Source organism: Macrobrachium nipponense, chromosome 3, assembly GCF_015104395.2.
Source record: "Macrobrachium nipponense isolate FS-2020 chromosome 3, ASM1510439v2, whole genome shotgun sequence".
In the NCBI taxonomy this organism is placed as follows: Eukaryota; Metazoa; Arthropoda; class Malacostraca; order Decapoda; family Palaemonidae; genus Macrobrachium; species Macrobrachium nipponense.
Window position 1 is genome coordinate 124,247,688 of NC_087202.1, and position 19,018 is coordinate 124,266,705.

General features: G+C 37.5%; 2 protein-coding genes across 4 annotated transcripts in view; both read right to left on the reverse strand.

Annotated features, from left to right (window-relative positions):
* Positions 1 to 1,791, reverse strand: part of LOC135222037 (lanC-like protein 3) — a 55,058-nt gene extending 53,267 nt beyond the window's left edge. For both annotated transcript variants that reach the window (XM_064260171.1, XM_064260172.1), the window contains exon 1: positions 1,532 to 1,791. In XM_064260171.1, coding sequence (XP_064116241.1) covers positions 1,532 to 1,750 — 219 coding nt within the window. In that variant the 5' untranslated portion in view covers positions 1,751 to 1,791. The remainder of the gene's footprint in view (positions 1 to 1,531) is intronic.
* Positions 1,792 to 8,779: 6,988 nt separating this feature from the next.
* LOC135222040 (uncharacterized) lies at positions 8,780 to 17,317 on the reverse strand. Of its 2 annotated transcripts, none has more exons than XR_010316160.1 (2): positions 17,080 to 17,317; positions 8,780 to 9,690 (listed from the first exon to the last, which is right to left on the reverse strand). XR_010316160.1 is itself a non-coding variant. In XM_064260175.1 (2 exons), the coding sequence occupies exons 1-2, from the start codon at positions 10,893 to 10,895 to the stop codon at positions 9,671 to 9,673; spliced, it is 723 nt and encodes a 240-aa protein (XP_064116245.1). In that variant the 5' UTR covers positions 10,896 to 11,821; the 3' UTR covers positions 8,780 to 9,670. The 2 variants fall into 2 exon arrangements, 1 of the variants encoding a protein (XP_064116245.1); XM_064260175.1 differs by lacking the exon at positions 17,080 to 17,317 and adding an exon at positions 10,193 to 11,821.
* Between the last annotated feature and the right edge of the window lie 1,701 nt (positions 17,318 to 19,018).

Below are 19,018 nucleotides of genomic sequence, written 5' to 3' on the forward strand. Positions count from 1 at the left end.
AATGTTTAATGAAAATTGCAAGTATAAATTGGCAACGTATTTTCAGTTAGAAATTAAGTACTACTGAGATTAATGAAAATTGAGCCATGCATTAAATGAAAATTAATGTAAACAAAGTTCTTAGAGAGCAATGTGGGTAAAATACCATAACTCTATTCTAATGAATGTGGGACAACAATGAACATAAAAAAAAAGAACTTAAAATGGTTCCCTTGATAAGAAAAGCTTGATCACTTCAATCTCTCACTCTCTCGCAATCAAAATATCCAGGTAAGTGTAAAGGAGAGGACCGCACGAAGCTATCGTCTATCAGTGTCATTTCTTGACAGGAGTGCAGGCGAAATAATGCGAGAAACTTACCAAGCTAATTTGAAGTACACCGTCTAGAGTAAACGACCGAGCGGCGACACAGTGGCCACCTCTCTTGGAATGCGGTCCCCCCGATCCTTACCGGAAACAAAAAGAACTTGAATTTATGCCGTAATTTTGTAATTTTGGAGAAAACACTTACTTCAAGAGGAGCAGAGAGGTCTCGATGTGCTGCCTGGATGGGCCACAACTCTTGACTGATGCTCATGGTGGCAAATTTAAGTATTTTCACAGGAAGGTGGCCGCATTCCAGAATCAGTGGCCGCTCAGTCATTTACCCTATATTGCTTGGTTACAAAATTACATTAATGAACAACATTTTCATGCAGCCGTCTCCTTTACACTTTGATATCCCACAAATTACGTACTCATGAACAGCAAAGTATGTCTCTGCATTACTAAAAGCTTCACTGTGAATTAGATTTTTGGCGCTCAAACCACAAAGGAAGCGCAGATCCCAAAAAGGTATTTCTAAGTATTAAGTGCACGGCTGCTTCTCAGGTCCCCCTTGCCACAGGATAGAGTTCAAAGGTAAATTACAAGGTAATTACCGCCAGCTGCCAAAAACTAACGTTAAATTGTTAATAAGCGACCAAAATACTATACGAAACTGCAATTTCCAAAGAAATATTACCTGCCATGCCTCTAGGATTACGTAGATTAACCCCAGAAAAAAAAGAAGGTTGTGAAGAACTAGCCTAAAGGTGTATAGCTTGGACGAAACCCCACGGACGCACTGCGAAGTAACCCTTAAAGGATAGACAGCAGGAATGGGGGAAAGCAGAACAAAGCGAATAGGTTAAGGTCACAAAACTAACCTAACCTGACGTTACCTTCTAATTAGGGGCGCCGTGTCCCGACCTGGCATCAGTTTAGGGGGGGTTGCCCCCTTCCCTGGACCAATTTCCAAGTAACATTGAACGTCAGAAAGGCTTAGGCTAGTATAATCCCGTCTATCGGCAAAGCAGGAAAGAGGTGGATTGATTGACTGACGATAAAACTGGCGTCACAGGGTAAAGGGTCAGCTTAGGTCGGCATACCCTCCAGGTACATCAGACCTAACTTAGCTTATAGCTATAACCTCAAAGCCTATGACCTCTTCCCCACCATACTCTGAAACACCAGCAGGGGGAGGGGGGCGCTCCCCCCCTAATATACGAACCTGGGGCGTCTTGTGCCATTGTTCCCTGATAGTCTTGACGAGCGCCAGGGCATTGCTCTTCAACTTGTCCTTTTCGGGACTGACATCGTCTCCCGCTTCGTAGTCCGGCAGATTGTTCAAGAAATACCTCTTCGGGACCATTGCAATCGACGACAACTTCCGTTTTCCGACGCTAAAGAGCCGCCTTAACTTTTCGGCGAAGTTCGGCCCTTTTGACATCCAGGGCAGTAATGCCAACCCCTCCCTGTTAACACTACCGTCCCTACGACGTCCCCCTACGGGAGGCGAGAACTGACCCCTACATTCAAAATGTCCCGATATTCTGAGGTTATGATAGCAAATGAATCTTTAGATCGTGTTTATATGCAATACCATGAATACTAGGCTAATAAGCATATTGATCAAGACAGGCATCGTTACAGTTACTCTATGCTTGAAAATATTGCCCTGCTCTTTTGCTCAAATTACCCTACGCGTAGGGCAATTACCCTACAAATGGCAGCGTTGATTCAGGCTCTTGGGGGTTGCGGGCGGCGGGCGGATGGCAGCCTCCGGGCGTTATCTGACGCCTTAAATTATCTAATTTTCTCTTCAATAATATTAATCGTGTTTAGAAATGATCATCGACAACCTTCACTACGCATGACACGACAAACTAAATTGTTTAATCACGGAACTGTTTAAAATTCCTGTTTATTTACACATATATAATCACCAACAGCCTTCGAGTCTTAACGGGGCAAACTAGAAGATATTCAATCAAGGGCCACGGAACTATTTAAATAAAATCCCATTTATATTTATTTTATGAATAATCCCCAACAGCCTTCACTACTCGTTACGCGACAAACTAGAAGATATTTAATTACGGAACTGTTTCAAAAAAATATCCTGTTTATAAACAATCACCAACAGCATTGCTACTTGTATACAACGGGACAAACTAAAAGATATCTAATGACAGAAATATATATTTTTTAAATTCCTGTTTAATTTATATAAAAAAAAATAATCACCAACAACCTTCACTATATAGTCATGATAGGACAAACTAGAATATATCTAATCAGAGGAGTAATAACAAAAAGCCCTGTTTAAAAATAATCACCAACCAACTTAATCATTCTCTATACCCGCAACGAGACAAACTAGAATATATCTAATCAGAAATATAGATAAAAAAAAAATTTTATTAATCGTGACGGGTCAGACACTATAGTAGATATCTAATCATAATAAATCTTAAATTTCTAAATTTTCTATTTTTAGTGGGTTAGATGATAATAATTTTGTATCAATGATGGATTGGAACAAACTAAGGGAGTTGCATAAAATCATAGCCAGCTTCTCCTCCTCTTCTTCTTCTTCTTCTTGGGGTGAAGGAAAGGTCTATGAAAGAGCCTATAAAGGTCTGGAAAAGGTGTTTTGCGTTGAGCAAAAGATATACAGGAATCTTAGGATATGGTATTTATGATTTATTCCTTAGAATGAAAATGTAAATAATAAATAATATGCATGGTACACAGTAAAGATAAAATATTTCTAATAAAAAAGTGTAGTACTTGTTTAAATTCTTGTTGGTGAAGCAATTAAGGCTCTATTTGACCGTAGATTTAAGCACGTTTTAATTAACTTACGTTAAAAGTTAGGAATGTAATGTTTACAACTCATGCTTGAGGGGAAAATCTTGCACGCGTCCTGACTAAGCTGGAAGTTGGATCACTGCTTGGTATAATAAACTCTATGAGAAGGCAAATGAAAAATATGAAACAGCACTTTTGTATACAATGCCACTCGATTGTTTACTGCTAATTTATGTTGTCAGGATTAACTTTGCATCAAATTATTCCACTTCAAGACTATGATAGAACTCATCAGTACGTTAATTCAGGTGTTCAGATTTTACCATATACGAACATATATCTCTGCATCGTCTCTATGATATCTGCGTTCTTGTTGATGGATTTGATATGTAATAAATATTACTATTATTGCGCGGTCTCAGATATAGCTGTGATGTTGATTTTATATACATACAAACATGGGCTTTCTCTGTAAAGTACAGAACCATAATTAGAGGTGTGTCTCTGTTCCAGATTAGGTATATCAGATCAGCTGCATTTTTATACGCAGTTTTCCGGCCATTACATATAACAGAGAACTCCGATATACTGACAACAGTCCGTTAGGTTTACTATAATTATTCTTGCATTGTAGACATGAGCTCCTCGCACAGCAATGGCTAAATCTCTCTAAGAAGCGCCGTTAAGGGTTTGTGTATTTTCTGTTTACAACGGGGCTCAGGATGATGTGTGAGCAGGAAGTCACGTGACTCTAAACAATATACTACCACAAAGATGTTCTGAAGATGATAAAAGTATAAATTTCCGTGTAGGCCTATGTGTTTTTTTTCTCTTATTATCAAATGGAACGTGGATTTTCGTTAACTTTTTTTTTTATCTTATACAGATCTTTGGACATAAACCAAAAATATCCTACAATTTTTTTTTTATCTATATTTATTTATTCATTTCAATCGACAAGTCTGTTATGATATGATTATGCTCTACTGGTTGCTATGGCCACAGAAGTTAAGTGGCCGATATTCATATTTCAGACACTGTGAAAAATAATCAAACGTCAAAAGAGTAGTATTTCATTTCATTTGTAAACATACTTTACAGGCAAGAACACAGGCAGATGTTTGTAGCGCTGGCGGGTACTAACTTTATGGTGGGGAAGATAGGACCACGGTCTAGGAATCTCTTATATAAATGATCATAAATAACAGAATCGAATTATATTTTTTTGCGTGTACGCACTAGGAATCTATATATAAATGATCATAAATAACAGAATCGAAATATATTTTTTGCGTGTACGCAATAGGAATCTATTTAAAGTGCACATATATTAATCATAATTATATGAATCCATATACATATGTATAAACAAATCAGGTAGCCTATAATCAATCTGTTACCTTTTATCTTACCAATATCTGCAGTTATATGAGTTAGTATATTGATTAATGTATCAGATATATAACATTTTGCATAAAAATCAACGAATCAATCAGCATAAACATTAATAATTTTATCAATTCATATATGAAATTTTTTATCAGTTAAAATATGATTTTTATCATGTTAATCTTCGTTCTATGCAATTATCAGAGTACATTAGTATTTTCTGTAGCATATGTATCTTAATGAGATGAAGTGAAAAACTGTATCATTATATATCCGTGATCACTATTATTTACCAATATCATTGTTTTATATTTTATTACTTGAATCAATTCATGTACACCATGAATTTTATTTACTAATATATATATATATATATATATATATATATATATATATATATATATATATATATTCACATAGTGTCTGTATCACACTCCTATAAGTCAAATGCAAGTCAAGTTTGAGTAATATTCAGTAGCTGGTTTTGGTAGCTGACCGAGCTAATGTAAGTGTTTACATAATAAAAATATGGAATGTTAGTCCATATATATAAAAGATTGCTTGCAGGAATGTGATCAGACTAGAGACGCTAAAGATGACGTATACAATAAGTATGTAGGCTAAGTTGACATGCCGTCATCTGTGGTCATTCATTTGTTTTGAAACAGTCCAAGCTCCCTGCTTGAGACAACTACCCCGACTATAATTCAAACGGCCTACGTGATCTGTAGCGTGTCTCATTTGATTGTGTGTTCGTATGAAACTATGTCATTTGTATGTATGTTCATATGTTCGAACTACTGTCTGCTCCTTCATAACTTGTAACAGAGATGGTAGACGGAAGAACAGAGTTAGCTATCGTCATTAGAAGACCTGTACCTCTTTACCTAAGCTTTATCATGTAGAGGAATAGGATTAGCCATCATCATTGGCAGAAGCGATCAAGCTATCGTTATTAGAAGACTTGTACAGTAAGTTCCAAAACTGAAGCGACAAATTTCAGAGAATTTCGTTCGAAATTCACTAACTGGCAACTACAACTCGTAGCTAAAAAATATATATTTTTTCTACAGTGAAACCTCTATCAAGCAAAATAAAGCTAACATATGATGCACAAATATCAAATCTATGATATTTATAACAATCATAAGAAAAAATTACGGTAATAGTAATTATTTTAAAGTATAGCAATTACTTCAAACTATAGAAACGAAACAATTTGAAATTCTCGTTCAACACAGAATTACCAACATTACCAATGTATATTTCGAGCAATGTGGAAACAAATATTTAATATTATAGTGTATTATCAATTATTTTAGCGAAGATGCATAAAACCATGCAATTATCAATAGAATGTGAAAGGAAAATCTCCGCGACATTAAACATAATCAACCATGAATGCACCTAGATTCAATGGAGAAGTTGGGGGTGGTTGGTAGTTCTGATTCTTCTGGGACCGAGCATAAAACACCATCTTCGAGAAAGGCTCTAACCTCTGCTGCTACCTTCAGGTGACTAGGCCTAGTTCCGGGCATTGCAAGGCTTACAATGCAGGGCCACTGTCTGTTATTTAGGCAAAGATAGAACCTTCAGGACCGACACCAGAACCTGTCCTTGCACCTGGAGACTCGCTATATAAAAAATAAGAAAGTCGGTCGCAAGCAACCAGAACATCCGTAAAATCACCATCTGGTTAAGCAGGGAGACGACAGACCCCGCCCCCCCCCCTTTCTACCTCTACCCACAATACTAACTCCACCTTTTTCACTTCAACCTACTACCTCAAGTCTTCGAATCATATCCCAACCGTGAAATTTAAGACTGAATTTGCGTAGGTGGGCGTATCATAAGGAGTGATATCACCCAAATTCATATTTCCACTGACAACCAGTAATCCGTTCGATCCATGCAGTCAAGTATTATTGCATAACAGAAATTTATGAGTTTTTTTTTGGATATATATATATATATATATATATATATATATATATATATCTACAAAAAACTCATAAATTTCTGTTATGCAATAATACTTGACTGCATATATATATATATATATATATATATATATATATATATATATATATATATATAAAGAAGCAGCCCGAGCATGACCAATAGGCCTGTGCTCGATTCTTAAAAAACAGGGACCCTGGACAAGACCTTCCCTGTTATTCCTTATCAGATAAAAACGTCTGGAGAGACGACGAGAGAGAGAGGGAGAGAGAGACCGGAGAAGAGAGGAGAGAGAGAGAGATAGAGAGAGAGATAGAGGAGATGAGAGAGAGAGAGCATAACAGGTGATACTCGAATTAAAATAATGCTCGCCAAGCATATTCACACTCCGGATCGTATGGACAAGAATAGTCTCACTTATGCACTGAAAAAAAAAGGCGGAAACCTACGAAAATACTAGTTTGGTGCGACCCTGAACGCAATTCTGCATGCAAAAATTTGCTCAATCGAGAAATTCCATGAAATTAGTAACTAACAAGCTGAAATATATTTCCTTGATTCTTGAAATAGGCCTAACCCTGCAACCAACGCTAAACGCGCCACATAACAACTTGGAGGGGGGTTTCGTTTTTTTTTTTTTTTTTTTTTGTTTTTTTTTTTTTTTTTTTTTTTTTTTACACCAACTTGTCTTATTTTATTTCATTTAATCAGATGCTAAACTTCTCTGTGCTTTATCAAAAGGAATCATAATAACTTTCGATATAACGCCATAAAAGTAGAGAGTTAATTTACAAATATTAGGCCAATGCTTATGCACACGGTTCCTGCTGCCACTCTATGGTGAACACTTCATATCACACTTTGAAAGCCGCACAAGTTTCTTTGGGGAAATTCTTTTTTTTTTCTTTTAACAAGCAATTACTGAACTAATATTGATCATTCACTGGGGAAATACTTTGTGCGCTTATACAGTTAATCACTGATACGTATTATCAGATAAATAGGATGACAATAATTGGAATAAAATATACTAACTGGCAACCCCATGAGTTTCTAAAGAAGTACGATCCATTCTGAGATTTGTCGCTTCACTTCTGGAACTTACTGTACAATCATATCTGATCTTCAGCATGTAAAACTTCAGAAGAATACATATAGTTTTATATTTCGTGTTTTCTACAAGAACCTCCTCACCATGAGTTTAACACATCGTAATAACAAACAAGATAATACCGACTTCGTAAATGATCTACAAACCCCCAGACACTCCATTGAAGATGGAAGTGCAATACCAACCGACTTAGCGTAAGATTATCGCTAGTCTAACATTACCTCATAGGGCGCCTTATCATACAAGGCACTAGCCCTAATATACCTAGACCGTGGATAGGACTATTGTCATGTAGGTAAATAGCGTAGACTCGTGTGTAATTTCTTTCACTCTCATCGGAGTATTCCAACATTGAAAGAAGAGAAAATTTGAGTGGAGTAACAAGTCATTGTTGCTGTTTTAGATAGGCATCTGCTCGTAAAGCAGCGTAAACGTAATCTATAGGGCCAGGAAGGAAATGAAATGTTCAACACGCGGTTTTATGAACCTGATGTGCTTGCACCAACGAAGCAAAGAAAATAATGTAAGTCGATGTCAGTTAGGCAAAATGACAATGAAATCCGAGAATAGAATGAAGTCTATGTAGTTAGCACACCTTATTTAACTTACTGAGACTATAGTTTGGAGTGATCGATGGAGTGTCGATCTTCAAGTCGGGTTCTTATTAGTGTCTCATATGACAACTCAGCTGACTTTACTGAAATACTTCGTCAAATAACAAGGAGAACAGGATAAACACTTTAGCAGTTGTTATTCTTCTGCAAAATAATTAAGACCTCAATCTCTCTCTCTCTCTAACTGAAGGCGGGGGTGCATGGGGGCCTTTTGGATTAGGCCTTTCTTGTGTTCTTCCCCTTAAGGTTCATGATTAATTAATGGCCAAAACCAAACTGCTGTTTCATTGCCTCTCTCGTAACCTTAACTCTGGAACTCTAAAGAGTATTTTCGCAAGATTTTATCCTTTTTCTCATACGGAAATTTTTCCCATTTTCTTTCTTATTTCTCTGCTACGATTCTACATTTTTTTATTTTCCTTCCTCTTTTCATCCACAGATTTTAATTCCACCTTCGGGCTGCTCTAGAAACAAGAGCTAGATCTATCTCGATCAGCGACAATAATTTAGATTACACAGAGGCAAACGTATAAATAGGATGCTACTTTGATAAAATTAATGTATGGAAAAATCGTAAAATAAACAATTAGGCTTCAAATTATATTTAATTAACAATTAACAAGACATGATTAAGATAGTTAACTATTAACAATAATGACAATTATCTATATATGAAATAGCGAAAAACTGAAGTTATTCCGAAGGAATGGCGTGAAAGGAGTGAGTCACTGCACTCTCCGTCTTGAGAAGGAACCCGTCAAAAGTGAGGGAAGCAAACTTCCTCCTCCCGACGTCCATTAATTATCAAAGGAAATACAAGGACCTGACAACACAAACAAGATAAAAATTATCGATATAAAGATTATAGGTCAGTAATACTTTATATGCAGAATTTATTTACATATAAAGCAAATTATAAATTATAAATGGTCGAAAAAAATCTACAAGTGTTTAAATTACGTCGAAGAAAAATAACTATTCAACATCCCTTTCTATTTGATGAATTACGTAAAAACAAATGAAAGAGAAACGCAAAAATTTGTTATCGGATAGCATTGAATAATGAGATAGGTTATTGAGCTTAATAAAATTTAAGTTGATGTATAATGATAAATTTGATGTTAAATATTCTTTAGGTCCTTTTAATTTATTTAATGAGCGTGATGGGGGATCACAGTTGATACGAAAAAAAAAAAAAAACTAATGATCGGACAGTACTTGAACTTGCATTAACTCATTGTACTCGCATCTTCATTAGTCTCGATCCGCTGAAGTGAGATTCCAAAGTCCCGTGGTGGAATGGACTACACGTAGGTCGGAAAAAAGGTGTTATTAAGCTTGCTGCCATCCTGACGTCCAAGTCCATGAGCCATCCTCGGCCGCTAAGGTTTTAGCTTGCCATATTAATAATAATGAATCAGGATGAAGTAATAGTGTACAACCACCAACTGACACACTGACTGTCCTGGTGCACACCGACCAGTCAACTCTCCAAGACTCCAACTGAAAGAAATCAGTAAGTAACTACGGGGCAGACTTTACTTCCTTCGTTAACCAACAGACGATGTTCCGAGATCTCAAACGACCGTATGGGCTTGTTGATCGTAAAAGAGCATAATGCAAGCACTTTTACAAAGGTTATTACTATTTCAGTCGGGTGAGACCTAAGAACATCGTAACATTAAATTTAAAATATCAATCATACTTTGAAAGAAAACAAATATGACAAAATTCAGTAATATATTAAGTTATTTCTTAATCAAAAAATAAAAATGAAATATGATAGGCTTATTTTTTCTTCACTCCGGAAGGGGGGTTCAGTATTTTCAAATTTCTTGTGGAAATACTGAACTAAATGTTGGAGTTTAGCTTAATAAATACCCATCACCAAATGTATTCTATAAAGAACATTATATCATATGCAATATATATATATACAAATTTATATACAAAAAAACTCGCTAGATTCAACTATCAGACAGAATCTTCCGAGTTTTCTACTCACTCGCTTTTGAAGCTTTCCTTATTCTGGATTCATTTCCGGTTTCTACACTTGGACCAGAGTTCAGAATTAGGTCCCGACTAATTTGCTCTTCAGTATTGGAGGACATCTTTCGACTCAAAATTGGAATTAGAGAAGTCACATGGCATTTTATATTTTCCATAGTGTTTCCTTTCATAAGAATAGCATCTGTGACTTCTCCATTTATATTGATTGTTACATCCTGGACAACAGCCATAGGAAAATTGATAGGTTTAATGTTTTCTACTTTCATTAAGACAATGTCACCCTTATTAAGTCTGTGATGAGTAACAGGTTTATACCTATTCTTATTATTTACGGGCTGTTTCATCAAAGTATTCAAAAATTCTGAATGATAAGTTTCATTAAGGGCATTTCTTATCCTATTGAGTTTCGCATAGCTTTCTTGAGCCTTACTCACGGCATCAACATTTGTCGACCAGCCAGGATCCTTATCTGGTCCAGGATTCAACTCTGGAATGAGATTTACAGACATAAGCTTCTCTAGAGTAATCGGATCTGGTATAGTCTCGCTGCCTTCGTCACGAATAGCCTCGTGGAAGGCAATGGGACGTCTGTTCATCATATGAATTATCTGTGAAACCATGAACTCAAAGTCTCGGTGATAAAGAACATAATTCTTGCTGGAACACCTCAGCAATTGCCTTACCACTTTGACACACATTTCCACTAGTCCACCTAAAGGATGGCATCCTTTTGCATAATGATCAAATGTGAAAGACTTCACACCATGTTCTTCAAAATAAGTTTGTATTTCAGAGCGTCTTAGGAGGTCCTTTATGATGTTTGCGCCAGCAACAAATGAAGATCCATGGTCTGATATGCAAGATTGAGGTATACCGTATTCAAAGGAATGAAGCTGCAAAGCCCTCAAAAATTCCTTAGTGCCGAGATCGAAACAAATTTTTAAATTCACGGCTCGAGTCCAAAGACATGTAATGCATAGAATCCAAACTTTGATTTTCCTTCCATTATATTTCACAAAATAGTGTCCCAAATGATCAAGAAATATGGACCGGAATGGGATGTTTGGAGGATTTAGCCTAAATTCTTTGTATGGAGACTGATTTAACTTTATTGTACGTTGGTTAATTTTTCTGCAAGTAATACAGTCTTTGAGAACCTTCTTCACAACAGAAAAATAACAGGGTACCCAGAATAGTTTCCTTAATTCAGTCAAAAGTCTGTAGCATCCAGCATGAAGGTGCAATTTATGAAGGTCTAAAATTATCAGGCTAGTCAGCCTACTATTTTTAGCCAAAAGAAATGGGAAACGCAAGGTCTCATCATCTTTGAATCTTGAAAATTTACTCTTTACACGCAAGATACCCTGGCTGTCAAGATAAATATTTAACTGACTAACAAGGTTGGGAATTGTATAGGCTGCCTTATTGCAGAATTCAAAATATTCAAATATATCCGGAAAATTAATCCTTTGATCCTCACGGATAATGTTCCTTCTTGCCTGTAAGTATAGTTCCTCATCAGAGAGTTCTGGATAAACTCGACGCAAATTCCTACCATTCAGTCGAGATCTCAGTTTATTAATGAACCCGAGGACACCGATGTATGGAAACCAGCTTACGAAAGCTGGAACACCTATTCAATAGATCTAAATGCTCCGAGTTACCTCTAAGGGCACCATCATCAGAGCTCTCCACATTCATCAAAGTCGAGATCACTTTATTTGGCTTTGCAAGAGGATTAGGAACTAGAATTGCCAGCGTATCATCCAGACTCTTTTGAGCATCACAAGGTGAGGTAAGAAAATTAGGCCCAGAAAAGTAATTTTGACTTAATTGAAATATTGTAAGACACTGGTCCTGTAACATAGTCCGCAGCGTTTTCAATACCAGAGACAAATTGGAACTTTATTGGATGAACTTCACATAGTCTACTAATATGATTAAGTCTATTGAGAATAAATATACTACTTATGCTCATCTTATCCATCTTATGGACATATGAATTAATCCAAGACAGACACATCATGCTATCTGAGTAGTGTGTTAAACCAACAACGTTAACAGGACACATACAGGATGGACCTGAAATTTCCTGATAAAGATCAATAAGCATTTCTGTGCCTAGAGCTATTGCCTGAAATTCCAAAGATGGAATGCTCTTGGTTGACAGTCGTCTATTCACAAACCGGTTTTTGGCCATCAAAAAACTTACTTGGCCACCGTTAACGTTCTGAATATACCTTACTGATCCATAAATGGATTTGCTGCTGTCGACAAACGCAATTAGATTATAAGACTCGTCTCTTCTGCCAACAAATCTTGCAACACTGACATTAGGATTGGCATTCACCTGTTTACATATTTTCTTCCACTCATGAAGTAATTCCTCAGACAACCTATGATCCCAGTCTAGACTAGAATTACACTGTAGATCATGAAGGAATGATCTAGCCCTATTCACTAATGGCATAGTTAACCCAAATGTGTCAGAGTGATGCTATCGATTTCAAAATAACTCTCTTTGTAGTGGCTTTATTAATTAGTTTTAGTGGTTTCGTTAACAAATGATCTTTTATTCGATTCCATTGAAGGCCCAAAAGTTTCACCTCATCTGGAGTCTTCTCTTCCTGATCTTTGTCAATATCAGCTTGAATATCAGTGTTATTTGTCACATATTGCTGTAAATAAAACTTATATGGCTCAAATATTAAACCTAACCTATCAATAGACCATTTCAATTTACTGGAATCATTTGCACTTATCGCTCCATTGTCCATATAAAGAAGAGCATAAATGTCTCTCTTAGGTTCTTTCACTTCACTGGAATCCTCCTCGGTATCGAGCATCAAAATTTTATATAAGCCCAATAACAACAAGCATGGGGAACAAACAAGACCAAATGGTAGACGCTTTGACTGATATCCGACAATGGTGTAGTCGCCTTTGCTTATATTTCGGTACCAGAGAAACAAAAGTTTAATAGAATCTTGTGGCATTAAGCATATATTCAAAAATGCTTTTTTAACATCAAAACAGAACAAATAACTATCAAAATGCAAATGCAAGAGAGCACTAGTAATCTTCTGATTCAAGCTGGGTCCACTTAACATGGCCTGGTTATGACTTAAGGCTGTACCGTTACGATTCTTCTCACACGAATTTGAGAGGTAGACTACTCTACATTTTGTGGTGTCTCTCTCTGGTTTAAACACACCCATATGTGCTAAAAAACCGTGATTTGGATTTTCTTCCAAATATTGATCAAAATTGTCAATTATCTCTTATTCCCAAATCTGCCTCCTCTCTAAATGTTTGGTCAATAATTTTCAAATAATCATTGTTATTCTTAGTGTGTTTCTTAAAATTTGCTTTAAGAATTTGAGTGGCTACATTTTTATTTTTAGCTAAAAGGTGATCAACCTTGTGGTTCCAAATAAGTGGCATGACTAACCTGCCATCATTTCTCTATGTATTTTTTAGAACATAATTGACTATTCACTCATTTGTCTCCACAGACTCATCCGGAATATTTTCTGAATCATAACTTAACGTATCACAGCAAAGCTTATCAAGTACTTTCTCTGCAGCCCTTTGTATATTTATATCTGAAATTTCTCCATCTCCGTCCAAAACTACATAATTAATCCCAACCTGTTTTGTGTCTGGCTCAGGGTGTGGGTTTGAGTAAGAAGTGCTATTAAGTACACTATCTTCATAGGTCACACCAATGTTAGGCGATTTTTCCACTCCAATACACTGAGCAGAAATAGGATTGGATGGACAATATGGAAGATGCTTCAAATTTGACTGCATTTGTTCTATATTTCCTAGCAACATCATTCCTGCACTAGTTTGTGAATACACAGAAGGTATGTTACCCTCAAATTCACCAAAGGCAATGATTTGCTCTTTCAAACAATAAGCTGAATTAGAGCCAAGAATAAATTCCAAATTCACTATATTATCCCCACCATCCATCATAAACTGATCTGCCAATGTGTAACCTTTATCATAAAAACTTCTGGCTACCAAACCCAAACCTGGTAATTTTAAAGATATGGATATTTTGGGGACACCTATAGCTTCAATACAATAATTCTTGCCTCCAATATCTAAATTTACCTTATAGCAGTTAGTATGATATACAAGAGAGGAATTAAACCCCTTTACTTTAAGACATATCAGATTTTATGATAGGCAAGTTTTCACTTTTCGCCCTGTCTTCAACAATAAAATTCCTCTGGCTACCACCATCACGCATACACCGCATTGTCCTTCCTTGAAGGACATGAAAATGTTGGCAATATTGCAAGACTGCTATCTTGGGCCTCAAAAACTAAACTATACTCATCAATGCAAGATACGCTGGAAGAAGTTTCTCCAATTTTATTCTCCTTAGGCTTTTTCTGATCAATGTCTTTTTTTCTTACTTTCTTATACTTTGGATTTTTCCTCAAGACACAAGAAGCTGAAATGCCAAGCCCAACAAATACATCTTTTATTAAAATGGAACTTGCAACTATCAACATTATGATAAATTCTTGCACACTTTTTACAACCCTTGAGAGCCTTGAGTTGTGCGACCTTAGTGGAAGGAGTAGGATACTTAGTGCATTTGTGAAGTGGATGGGGATTTATATTATCCACACAGAGGGGGCAAATTTTAAAATTTTTTTTTAACTTAATTGATTGAACAGCCGCTGCCATGCTAGTTAGGTCCGTTGAAGAATTTTCTTTACATTTGCTTCTAGCTTTATAATGCTTTTGAGCATTCAAATAGCGTTCATTAGCTTCATAAAATTGACTCCTAATTAGGGCTAACGATGGTTTATTCTCATTTGTAATTTGTATTACGCGAGACTTGAAATTTTCGTTTAAGCCTATCCATGCAAAATAGTAATATATCATTTGCTGTAATATCTAGGTCAGAAAATTAATTATAAATGGAATTGACTACCTATATAATCGAAGGGCTCCGAGTGGTAATCAAGCTTCAAGTTCGACATTTGTTTGATTACATTAAATTTACGTGTAGTAGGTGAGGCTAACGCTTCTAACAACAGAGGTTTTGCAACAGAATATTTGTGCTGTGAACTATCAAGTGAACCAAGCAATACTGAATCCCTCCCAGAAATTTGCTGTTCGAGAAGCAAAAACTTATCAAAATCAGTGTAACTAAAGCGTTCTCCTACGCCTTCAAACTGTTTCAAAAAGGCTTGCAAATCTTCACCTTCACTGCTTTTAAAAACGGGTAGAGGAGCCGTTGGACTCTTTAACATGCTAGTTACTGGATTAACATTTGAAGGTGAATTATTTAATTTTGATGACGTCCAACATTCTGAAATAAGGTCCTCATAGTGCTGTCATCAATTTCTTGATCATTCTCTGATTTTGCAACAGATTCATCAGAACTATTTGCTTCCCATTTAAGGTCTCTGATTACTTTATCAAGTTCACTCAGTTCATCTTGAAGCCGTCCGAGCTTCCGGATTAAATATTCCCGCTCCTCAACAGACTTGTTAACAAAGGAAGACTTTGTTCCATGAATTTTAGTAACTTGGCCCCTATAATTTCCCCGAGGGCTTACTGGTTGTTTTAAGTTAACAGACATTTTGAATATATTTGTAAGGAGCTTTCTTTATGGCAACTGTGAGTGTAAAATAATCAAATTTTCTGGCAGCTGGAGAACCAAATCTGCTATTATTTTCATAAAATCTACTTTGAATTTGGGATGCAATAATTGTTGCGCTAGGAAATTTTATAAAAATATCATGACAATTCAACAGAGTCCTTTAAATAGTTTCCACCAGTAAAATAACAATAAAGCAAGGCGAAAATGCTCTCAAACTCAAATTTTTCTGGTTGATCAGTATACCACAAGTTGCACCAGGAAATGAATAGCCTAAAGTTAATCTCGCTATCTGTAACATTCACTTCACCAAAGGTTTCTACGTCACGTACATAAGAGTGCCCAAATATAGCTCCTTTGAAATTCATAGTAATAACGCAAGCCGAGATCTGAACAAAGACGATGACAAAAAACGGCAACGACTCAACTTCCCATCACGCCCACCAGGGGGCGCCATTTGATAAAATTAATGTATGGAACAATCGTACAATAAACCATTTTAGGCTTCAAATTATCTAATTAACAATTAACAAGACATGATTAACAATAATGACAATGATCTATATATGAAATAGCGAAAAACTGAAGTTATTCCGAAGGAATGGCGGGAGAGGAGTGGAGTCACTGCACTCTGTCTTGAGAAGGAACCCGTCAAAAGTGAGGGAAGCAAACTTCCTCCTCCCGATGTCCATTAATTGGTATTTCTACAGAAGCAATCCGCTGTGGCTTAGACTATGGCAATTGACTGATTCCTATGTTATTTTAGTTACTGTACAAGATTTAAAAGTAATATCCATTCGGCCGGCTGTAACTAAGCAGTAATTGACCTTTGAAAGTTACATAATAGCCGCACCAAACTCAAAGGTATATTAAAGTTTAGTTCCAACCAAACGAAAAAAATATTCCTTACAACCCTTGTAAAGCAACTAAAATAACATAGAAAATGTCAATTGCCATAGTCTAAGTCACCGAAGAACGGTCCTATAGGAAGGTACCAAGTATTCGTTACGGTGAAGGAGATGTAAACACAGCCGCCATGTTTAAATTCCCCAACCACCACGGAAGCCCATATGTTCACTAAGGGGGGGAGGGCGGGGGGTAAACGCACAGGGGGAGGGCGGGGTAAGGTGGAAGGTACGAGTTGTCTTAGCAGCACCCCACTGAATAGTAACATACCTTGGCGCAACTTTCGGCGAAAGCCTAACACTCACTTTCCTAAAACATAATAATTAAGAATAATGTTTGGACCTTACCTTAAAGGGGTGGAGGGTACAAAGCAGCAGCTGCTTTTAAGAATGCGTGGAGGCGGGGTCTTGGGTTCCTCAAAATGCAGCTTGAAATAAGCAACAGCCAAGTACCCGACGAAGTTATAGGTACATTCTCCTCCCGTATCTTGGAGTTGACTGAATGGGGGCAAAAGACCTGCTTTCTCAGGAGGCCGTGGTCCTGGCAAAAACCGATTAGTCGATCATAATTACCTGAGTAAAAGGCAGAAAATCTTTGTAACTCATGTAACAATTGTTACATGAAGTTGGCAAAGAGTTCCTGGTGAGGGGCTGGGCGAGCGTGAAGTAGATGCAGCAGTGTGGATGTCATGGCGGCAGATTCAACAGTGTTGGAGTTCTACAGTTAGGAGGTGGCAGGAGGCCAGACCGTAGAAAACAGGGTAGGGGAGGAGGTGGGGTGGAGTAGTAAAAATGCTTTGATGCGATTGGTTGAGGCAGGGTGTTTCTGAGGTAAATGAACAAGCACTTAACAAGATAAGTTGGCAATGTTAAGGGTAATAAAAGTAAATGGGTAGTTAAGGAACTAAATGTAAATGTGGGATGGGTTCAAAATATGAAATAATACATATATAACGGGCCCAGGAGGGGGTGGGATTTAAGTCCTGGGTGGTATAGGGCCTATAGTTGTTTTAATAAAATACAAAACACCAAATTAAACATAGGTTAGCATATAACAAAACTAATTAAACTTGTAGGGGATGTTGCCTGACCAGGGGTGGGGTTGGGCCTGCTGTAACCCCCCTTAAAGAACCAAACCAACCTAACATAACCTAACCTAGCAGGGATGTTAACCTTACCTAGTAGGGGAACTTAACCTAGTAGGCAATGTTGCCTGACCAGGGGGGCTTTGCCCCCAGTACCCCCCTTAAACCACCCCCTTAAATGCCTAACTTACCTAGTAGGAAATGTACCTACCTAGTAGGGAATATTGCCTGTCAGGGGGCTTCGCCCCCCGGACCCCCACTTAAGGCTAACTAAATAACCTATAAAGGAACTTACCTAACCTAACCTAGTAGGGAACTACTATGCCTAAACGTAAACCTAGTAAGGAATGTAACCTAACCAACCTACCTAACCTTAACTAGTCGGAAGGATATTCCTGACCAGGGGGGCTTCGGGCGCCCCCCACCCCGCCCCCTTAAAGGCCTAACCTAACCTAGTAAGGAATGGTACCGAAATCCAACCTAACTAGTAGGGAACCTTGCCTGACCAGCGGGGTTTCGCCCCCCCGTACCCCCCCCTTAAAGGCCTAACTAACCTAGTAAGGAACTTAACCTAACTAACCTAGTAGGAAATACTAGGCCTAACGTACTTAAGGAATAACCTACCAACCTAACCTAACCTAACCTAGTAGGGAATATTGCCTGGACCAGGTGGGCTTCGCCCCGCCCGTACCCCCCTTATAAGGCCTAACCTCTATACTAGTAAGGAATGTAACCTAACCAACCCCTAGGTAAGGAATGTCAACCTAACCTAACCTAACCTATTAGGGAACATTACCTTACCAGGGGGCTTCGCCCCCCCCCGTACCCCCCTTAAAGGCCTTAACGTAACCCTAGTAAGGATGTAACCTAACCACCCTAACCTAACTAACCTATAAGGATGGGTAACCTTAACCTGAACTAACCCCCCCTAGTAGGGAATATTGCCTGACCATGGGGCTTTCGCCCCCCCCTTACCCCCCCCTTAAAGGCCTAACCTAACATTAGGAATGAACTAGACCTTACAACCTAACCTAGTAAGGAATGTACCCGACCTAACCTAAACCTAGTAGGGAACATTACCTGACCGAGGTGGGGGCTTCGCCCCCCCGTAACCCCCCTTAAAGGCCCTTAACAACGTAACCTAGTTAAGGAATGTAACCTAACCAACCTAACCTAACCTACCCTAGTAAGGCATTAGTAAC

Excerpts from the sequence above, each read along its gene's own strand:
- LOC135222040 (XM_064260175.1), bottom strand. The coding sequence starts at position 10,895 with ATGTGTGTCAAAGTGGTAAGGCAATTGCTGAGGTGTTCCAGCAAGAAT. Across the intron at positions 9,691-10,192 it reads AAGGAAAGCTTCAAAAGCGA|TTGGAGTCTTGGAGAGTTGA; the intron begins GTGAGTAGAAAA and ends GATTTCTTTCAG.